Source organism: Anopheles bellator, chromosome 1 (assembly GCF_943735745.2).
Source record: "Anopheles bellator chromosome 1, idAnoBellAS_SP24_06.2, whole genome shotgun sequence".
Lineage (NCBI taxonomy): Eukaryota > Metazoa > Arthropoda > Insecta > Diptera > Culicidae > Anopheles > Anopheles bellator.
In genome coordinates this window covers 51,236,591-51,245,609 of record NC_071285.1, presented here as the reverse complement: position 1 = coordinate 51,245,609, position 9,019 = coordinate 51,236,591, and the positions used below count along the sequence as shown (strand labels likewise).

General features: G+C 52.4%; 1 protein-coding gene across 1 annotated transcript in view; it reads left to right on the top strand.

Annotated features, from left to right (window-relative positions):
* LOC131215798 (uncharacterized) overlaps positions 1-8,745 on the top strand; it is a 15,009-nt gene extending 6,264 nt beyond the window's left edge. Inside the window, exons 2-10 of the mRNA XM_058210195.1 lie at positions 3,958-4,384; positions 4,445-4,918; positions 5,050-5,268; positions 6,467-6,615; positions 6,704-6,899; positions 6,958-7,797; positions 7,857-8,092; positions 8,155-8,335; positions 8,412-8,745. Of these exons, the coding sequence (XP_058066178.1) occupies positions 3,958-4,384; positions 4,445-4,918; positions 5,050-5,268; positions 6,467-6,615; positions 6,704-6,899; positions 6,958-7,797; positions 7,857-8,092; positions 8,155-8,335; positions 8,412-8,745 (3,056 nt within the window). The remainder of the gene's footprint in view (positions 1-3,957; positions 4,385-4,444; positions 4,919-5,049; positions 5,269-6,466; positions 6,616-6,703; positions 6,900-6,957; positions 7,798-7,856; positions 8,093-8,154; positions 8,336-8,411) is intronic.
* Positions 8,746-9,019: the final 274 nt, after the last annotated feature.

The window sequence follows — 9,019 nt, the reverse complement described above, 5'->3', positions numbered from 1 at the left end:
GACGGTATTTTGTACGCTCGATTGGCCCGGCAGTTCCAGGGATCGGCCGCCTAATCGGATATTGAATCGGTGGCCAAAAACATTAAGCGACCAGCGCCATTTGCCCGGCCGTGTTGCCAGGAGACGGCGACGACGCCGACGACGCCGGGATTGATGGGGCCTTTTTGTACTTTTGGACCTCCTTCTTCTGCCTCCTCTCTTTGTTGGCGGGCTCAAAAACTGGTTCTTTGCAAAGTTTCCGGCTTTCCGGGGCCACAAAGTTTCTGTCCGGGTGATTGATGCGGCCTCCCGGAAGGGACGCTAATATTCGGTGCGACTGAGTGATTCGATTTGCTTCCGGGAGTGGCACATCATTTTCGGCAATCCGACCCGGGCGATTGAGTGACTTTTGGGCCGCCCTCCAATGGGTTGCTGGTTTTCCGGTTCCTCGAAATGGGAGTGTGTAGCATTATAATCACAACACACTCCGGTCACAAAAGTGACCGGAATCACGCACTTCAAACTGGTATCGTCCCGTTTCTGTTAGGAAGTCCCCAGTTGGGAACTCTCTGGCATGTGGTAGGGCCGGATTGGAACACTGTTTGTCGATTCGTTTGTTTAATATTGCGATTTTGTTCGATCACTTTGAGCATATTTTCTATTTCGTATTGTGATTGGGTTTAATTACATTTTTTTTGTCCAATGGGACATTTCCTAAGCCAAAATTGCCTGTTCGGTTCGGAAGACAGTAACTGAATCCGGTTGTCGCTTGTAGACGACTAATCGGGACTAACCGTTCGCCCAAGTTTGTTACTTCAGCAGGGACGTGCTTTGATGGCGCGTTTGAATTTATTGCTTAAGAATTTAGTTTGCTAATGTGTATTTATTTTTCTTTTAATAATCCTAATCCTAATAGTAATCCTTTATAATCGTTCAGGATGAATTAAAAAGAAAATATTTCTACGGACTTGTTACACGAAACAAATCTACTTTTCCTTTTTGAATTCTAAAACAAAACAAACAGCGTGATTTGCTGTAAACGATGAACATAATGTTGTTAGTACTTCTGCCTACAATTTAAAAAAACAATTCCTGTTATTAAAGTTGAAGGTGAAAAGAAATTGCTTCTAGAAGCCACACGGGATTAATTGCAGAGCTGAGTTGGAAATTTGAATTTAAGTTTGCGCATTGTTCGATTTATGGCGTTCGATTTATGGTGCCCCCTTTAAGAATAGTTCGAAGCTTTGAAAATGATAGGAAAAATTTGAAAAAAGCTGCACAGATGGACGCGAAAGATGCGCGAAGGGATCCGTACTTTTTAAAACTCAAAAAAATATTCCCACATGCTTCAGTCTGGTTGCTCATTGACCCACGGAACATTCCATTCGGTTCGCATTACAATGATTTAATTCGCCGAAGCTTGTCTCTAATCGGAGACTCCACATAATGCGCTCTGATAATCAGCACCCTAGTTCCGCCCATTACGCAATGTTTTATTTTCTGTTTTCTGATCGACGTCAAACGGCCCAGCATAACACGCTTAAACCCTTATCCGGAACCGGCCCACCGTAGGGAGACAGTGGGGGTGTGGGGGGGGGGGGTCGTCGATTAGTTCCGAGAGGCGGTATCGATTTTTGGGACGCGTGTTGCGCGTGCTTCAATGCTCGTTAACCAAGTGGTGGAGTCCAGAGTTCGATTAATGGAAACCGTCAAACGGACGGACTCTGGGCTTCCCGATAGACGGATCGCAACAATCCGTGTAACAGGGCAACATGGTCCCGGGACATCCTTCAAATGGGCCGCCCCCGATTCGAGAGCATCGGGGGCGTCGGGCATCCTGTAATGTTTGTTGAATCGATAACACCGTGTAAATGCGGAAGTAAATTGATACTGCGAGAGAGAGAGAGAGAGAGAGAGAGAGAGGGTGTGCGTTGTGCTTCATCGATAAAGATCCGTCGGACGTGCCGGCCTTAGACGAGTGCCCAAAACTCCGAACGAGGTAATTTCTCATAACTGCTGCCGCCCCGATTCGTCGTTCGCCGGATGGCCAACTTTCCTCCACGCTGTTCGCGGGCGCACTTCCGGAACTTTCGCAACTACGCAGGGTGAAAGTTGTGGCGACGCAGCTGATGCTACGGGCCGATTCTGGTGTGCCGTCAGCAATAACGCCACACCGGGCGCAAGGGATAACTTTGGTTTGCGTCAAGAGACCGCGCCACGCAGCCACGGGTTTCGGTGTTGTTTGGGGCTGGCCGTTGCTGTCCGTGCCGTGCCGCGGTTGCAGGAAATATGTTTGCTCAGCGATGTTGGCTTCCTCCGTTGATGTGGCTCCGAATCCGACATCGGATCGGTTATTGAAAAGTACCGCCAAACGGACGGAAAGATCCGCGAAACGGCGTCACTTTTCCGCGAGTTGATGCTCCCCACACGCAGAGACACCGGGCACGAGATCTGAATCCGGACACAGCCGCCGGGCGCGTTCGCATAAATCTTCCGCGTGTCGCGCACCGGCTCGGCTCGAAAATCTCGAGTGACAAGTTGTTCATCTTCGTGCATTAATATTATTTTGATTCGGTTACCCGGAGAGACCCACGGACGGGCGATAAATCATCCGCCCAATCGAAGGCCCCGAAATCGGCGGCCCGTTTGGTGGGTCCTTTTGTGGGTTTTTTTTTGTGACCCGCGATGGTGGTAGATGGCAGTTTTATGACTTTGTTTACCATTGTTTCCGGGGCAATGTTTCCGGTAACTACTGAAGCTAACCGAATTTGACCGAACCAGGCCAGGCCGCCCGGGGGATTGTAGCGTTTACGCGTACGTTAGTGTATCGTTCCGCACTAAGCGGTTCGGGCGAATTGAACGACCATTTGCCAAGTTGAACGTACGACAATAAAGCGTATTGTACCCAATATTTTGTCTATTGTTTTTAAGTATATTTTCGAAGTCAGCAGCATAAGACCCACCCGGCACCTATTACAATAATTCGGTTAAATTAAGCTAAAAACAGACATAGAAACGGATACGAATGCATTGTGAATCCAGGGATCTTCCACGGATAATTTACTCATTTACTTAATTTGCTATTAAAATATTTAATTACTGAAGGAGAACTGTCACGGTCAATGCGTTAATGAAATGGCCTTGTGCAAACGACTTCAAGAACAGCAGAACATGTGGACCGTTAATATGAAGATATTCTTGTTCGAAATTTCAAAAACTACGGGAACTAAGTTGGAACATGCGTCAAAATTTTGTCAAAAAAAGAACAGTCGGTTTAAATTATTTTAACCCACGAATACATTATTATTATTATTATTAAGCCTTTATCATGTCTTTAGACGAAATTTATGTAATCATTTACTTGGTCAGTCAAGTTTCAATCGGAAGAAGTTATGGGGTGTTAGGAGACCGACGCTAATGGCCGAACATAACATAAAGTAACCTATTTTAGGCTATTTTTAAGAAGCAAATTTGTGCATTATTCGAACATACTATAAGCTCGATGACCGATGATTCTCGATGACTCGATGACTCGATGATTTGGGAAGTGTTTGAAAATGCTTCTTACAGACGGACGAGGAACTGTTGCGATTTCATTTAATGTCTCATTTTTATGGCGTTCCACAGCCAATGAGGTTTTGTTCTAGGAACTGATTATTAGTTTAAGTCGACAATTATTTCCTGAACGTGTGGCCATTTTCTTGTTACCTTATGCCTGATTTATATTACAGTTTAAATCTGCAATCTATGAATAAATGGCCAAAGTCTGTGGGAAAATAATAACTATTGAAACAAACTCTTCGGAACCGAGGCGTTAAAGCTCGAGCGGTTCCGATCGCAACCACGTGTGATTGAAGATAAAGCACCGCTCATTCCCTCCGTTGGATGGACTTCCGTTTTTGGGCACGGTCCATTAATCCATCGCTAACGATATGCTACATTAACTAATAATGATCGACTTACCAACCGTGCCCACAGACGGATACATCATCGGCAACTACCTGCAGGCCACGGACCAGGACATCCGGGACTTCTTCTGGACCGGGTCGGGCGACGGGATGCCGAGCTCGGTGCAGAACCCGTTCGAGCGGTTCCCGCTCAGCGAAGACGCCATCATCAAGACGGCCACGGTCGTGGCCACCGTCTACATCGACCGCAGCGGAGCGCCGGATGGCTACGACGATCTGTGCATCTTCGATTGCCCCCCGGGCACCGGGACCGGGGGCCGACCGGGAACCGGGGGCCGGGATGATTTGGACGTCCCGTTTGGCGACCGTATCGACAACGTGACGCCCACGGACCGCCGGTTCTGGCTGATGACCGTCATCGGCGGTCTGTACGGACGGCCGGACTATCCGATGCTCGAGAGCCGGCTGGCCAAACTGTACCGGGTGGCGTTCGCCAGGTAAGCCCGCCTGATTCGCACGCTCACTCACCGGCTAATGGGGTCCCGTTGTGGTTCCAGACAACAGGCATTACACCTCGGAATCAACAGCAGCGCCAGCAACAGTCAGCAGCCACGCAACAACACTCTCGAGTCGATGGAAGAGGACGACGAGCACGGCCCATCGAGGCGCACCCGGCGTGGGGCTAAGCTGAACTCGACCCTAGGCTTACCGGCACTCACAATCGACCACAAGACGGCGACGTTGCGCCATGGTGGTGACGGTGGGACAAAAAGTGCATCGACCACCACCACCTCGGAGCAGCACTCCTTTCCCGGCTCCGTCCGGGACGTGCTGACGAATGGGAATGTCGTTGCGTACGAGCAACGGCAGCGGCTTCTTAGGAATCGTGGAGGTCCTCGCCACAAACGACACTCACCGGGCGATTCCAGCGAACGGATCGGAAGTCAAGTGCTGCCCGTTCCACCGATCGTGGAAGTCATTGGCGCCGACGGTCCGGAGGGCAGTGGTGGTGGTGCAGTGGAGCAGTCACGGTACGTGAGACATGCCACCGCCCTTTACCGATTCGGGCCGATTGTCGGAAATTCATAAAACACCGCTCCCAAGAATCCCCTTTCGGCAGGAGCAGGATTTTGACGGTCTCTCTCTCTCTGTGTCGTTTCAGGCCACAGAGGAGCGGCGGCCCCAGTTTGGCGGCGGCTGCGGCGTCCGGACCTGACAAGGGCGCGTACTCGACGGACGGCCGACGGAAAGTGCGAATCCTGATACACAACACCACCCACCTGCGCGAGGACGATCGATTGTCGCTGACGGAGCACGGGGCCGGCCGGGAAAACAATCGCTCCGGCCCGGCCGGAAGTGGATTTGCGGTGGGCTCATCGAAGTAAGTGCGCACTTCTGTGGGTGGCCCGAACAATGTGCTTTGATCTGTGCTGGAGAGCTTTGTTTGTGGCACCGAGTTCGCAGGTTGTCCAGCGCTGGATCCCGGAGTGCATCCGCCCCCCCCCCTGAGGTGGAGTGTTTTTGTGACACCTGCACCGGGCTGCACGCGAAAGGGTCTGTTTTGGATCAGAAATCCTGTTTGAAGTGATGCGCTTCCACTATCTCCCACGGCATTCCGGCAACAGGGTGGCTTTGGCCCAGAAAAGGGTGCTCGCGGTTTGGTTCGAAACGAATTGGTCAAACGGCGGGAAGAATTTATAAAGAATGTTCAAACTTCCAGAAAGTTGTCTTTTTGAACTTCATTTGGTGGCTGGATTCTGAACAATAGATTTATGACAGGAACCAAGAGCTACAGGAGTTCCGCAAGGCAGCATTCAAACGTGCAATCAATGTTTTCAAAACCTACATTGCGTAGTACTTAAAGGTCTCTGTTGTACCATCAACATCTGGAACGTTGCTTTTTTAAATAAATAGTCAACATCTCAGTTCCATCCAGGTTACTTGGAATTCCTGTCTTTCTAAAAAACTCTACAATGACTTCTTCCAAGACACTGTGCACTGCGCCAAGCGTGAAGTACCCAGTCGAAGACTTGCCAATGATGCTACCTCGTTTAATAATTGTATTTCCTTTTGAAATTTAAAAATTTTAACAAAAGTTTTCTTCTAATTTAATCTTGGAAGATCATTCTTAGCCTGTAGGGTTCATCTAGTGTTTGGATTCCGGCGATGGAACCGCTAGACCCGGATGAGCTTTTCAAATTTCGTACAGTTTGAGTTGAAGACTCATCACTTTGGAAATAAGTTTTTAATATTTCCCCATTTTTCGACGGCGAAGAGGGTCCCACTTCGTAAATGTCAAAATATGTAGTAGAAACTTTCGAATTTCTAGAATGAAGTTTTGTTGTTGTAAAAGTCAAGTAATCGTTAGTTTTAATATTACTTCCCGTCCCTCTAATGGCCCGACGGGCCTGTAGCGAAAATAGCTTTTAGCATCGTTTTCACGTGATGTAAAAATTCTCCGAGGAATGGAAAGCGAATAATAAGGAATCGTATAAGGGTTTAAACTACATTACCTTCCCAGTTACTACCTCGGTGATGAACGGCACCTAACAGGATTGGATTCCTTTTCTCCCGTGCAGTCAGCTGATCAATCAGACGGAAATCATCTACTCGGTGTTCGTTGGCGGGCTGCCAGTGCTGGCGACGACGGCCGCCGAGGACATGAAGCTGATGTCGCAGGACGAGATGGAACACGTGCTCGAGTCGACGGTTTACCTAAAGGCTGACCGTACGTAGGCTCGACCGTTGAAACGGCCGGTCGGTGGATGGGAGATAATTCCGTTTGTTTTCCGTTTTCTTTTTCGGCCGCACCACAGCGTACTTGAAGGAGCCCCAGGCGACGCCACTGATACCGTCGACGCAGAACGGGAGCGGCAATGTGATAGCGCTGATCGGCCAGAACCCGAGCCTGTTTGTGGTTTCCTGCGTAGCGGCCGTGCTGCTGTTGGTGCTGTGCATCGGGCTGTTCCTGTTGGCTCGCGGCAAGCGGAAGCATATCGTCGCCATGAAGAAGTGAGTACCTTCTCAGGTCCTGTGTTGGGTGGAATCTCGATAATGACCTTTGCTGCAGACTCGAGTCGACACAGGCGCTGGTAATGCCGGGAACGATTGCGGAAGAGCTGAGCGCCCTGAAGGCCGGCGAGAGTGGCAGCAGCCGGCAGCCGTCGCCCTATCCACGCGATCCGTCGGCAACCGTCGGCGGCAGGATGGCGCAGAAACCGTCGCCCACGATCCACTTCCCACTGCCACCGATGACCCGGCCGACGTCATCGTCTTCGAGCTACTCCTCCGACTGTTCCGTCTACTACCCGAAGCGGAAGCAGAAGCACCAGCACCACCACCACCATCACCACCATCAGCAGCAGCAGCAGCACCACGAGCTGCTGGACGAGAAGGCGGTCAATTTGACGAGCAAGATGCAGAAGCAGTTCCACCTCCAATCGCTGCTGTCCCCGGGAGTGCAGGAGAACGTGTACGCCACCGTTCAGAAGCCTCCACCCGGCAAGAAGGACCACAAGCGACGCCGGAAGTATTTGGGCGAGAATCGAGTCGGTTCGCTCGAGGCGGGTGCTGGCGGGTTGGCACCACCACCACGCAGTCCACTGACGACGACGACGGCCACCACGAGCAGCGCTAGTCCGAGTGATCGATCGTTCGACGATCGGCAACCGCGGCTGGTGCCGGGTGCGTACGAACCGAGCGAAACCTTCAACACGGACCTGATCCTGAAGCACTACCTAAAGCGGAAACCGTTCGGCTACGGTGAGCCCGGCCTACCGGTGGAGGCCCTCAGCCGGGACCAGATCCGGGTGCTGGCGGAACAGTACGGAGGCGCAGCCGCCGGTATGTCGCTGGACTCCGGCAGTATCGGTTCGTACCTCAGCATGGCGTCGGTCAAGAGTTTCCCCAGGTATGGTCCGCAGGCCTTACTCTACGTCCGAGTTCCGTAACCTTGTGATTTTGTCATAGGTGCTTCGTGCCGGAACCGTTAAGTCGCGTCCTGGAACCGGTCACGATGACCCACCTTGATCAGTCGGATGCCGCGTACCCGGACGGGATGAAGTCGTCGGGCGCGGACACGGCCGCCACTAGTCAGTACAACACGGACACGGACGCCCCGGGACTGGCGCGGTCACAGAGCGATGGGGCCGATCCGGGCGTCGTGGGGCCCATCGTTTGGCAGATGCACAAGAAAGAGATGGAAGGTAAGAGAAAGGAGAGACGGATTGACTCTACGTCGGCTAATGTTCGATCTCGCCACTTCCAGAAATGACCAGCCCGCTGCGGGATCCGGTAGTGACGAGGAACCGGTTCGAAGGTCTGCTCGAAGGTGCCATCCAGCTGTACGGTGACGGGCCGGAACGGGAGGAGGAACAGAAGACCTCGATACCCCTGCCGGGGGTCATCCGGCCGGTGGAGTCGCGCGGAAAGTCGGCAGTCGTTGTAAGGTACACCCGGTACCGGGCTTGTGTTCCCCCGTTCCTCTGACCGCTTGCCTTTTTCTTCCATCCCCACGCCGACCAGAGAAACGTCCCGGGCGTCGTCGGCCACGATTCGCCCGGTAACCGCGGCCCCCGGACGTAAGGGGACGAACCCGGCCCACCGGGAGCCCCAGTTGCCACGGTCTCCGAACGCTCCGCTCGGTGGCCGGGCGTGGGCCAGCGGCGGGACCCACTCGCCCATGGTGCGGCCAATGAGCGCCGGGCCGTTCCATTCGCCGCAGAGTGGACCCCCGCTGGGGATGGAGATTGCCCGCGTGACCGCCCCGCAGACGGTGCTCCAGTCGTCCGAGCTGTCCACGGCACCGTTGCTGCACAACATCATGCACGAGCTGCGCCGGTACCGCGCGGAGCAGTGAGCCAGGACGAGCCACTAGTACGAGGCCAGCGGGAGACGGTTTTTGTGCAAACTTTTTCTAGACGTATTTAGCTGTATACAACCACCACAACGCGGGTCCCAGGACCGGACAGGGTGTTCAAACTATTGTTTATATTCTCGACCGGAATCGGTTTTTGACCGGACGGTCGCGCGTTTCAAACTAATCTGCCTCTCACCGGCTGACCGGAACACGACGCCAGCCAGTTGCGCAAGGATGTGGGAATCTTTCGATCGTTTTGGCATGCGTTAGAGCT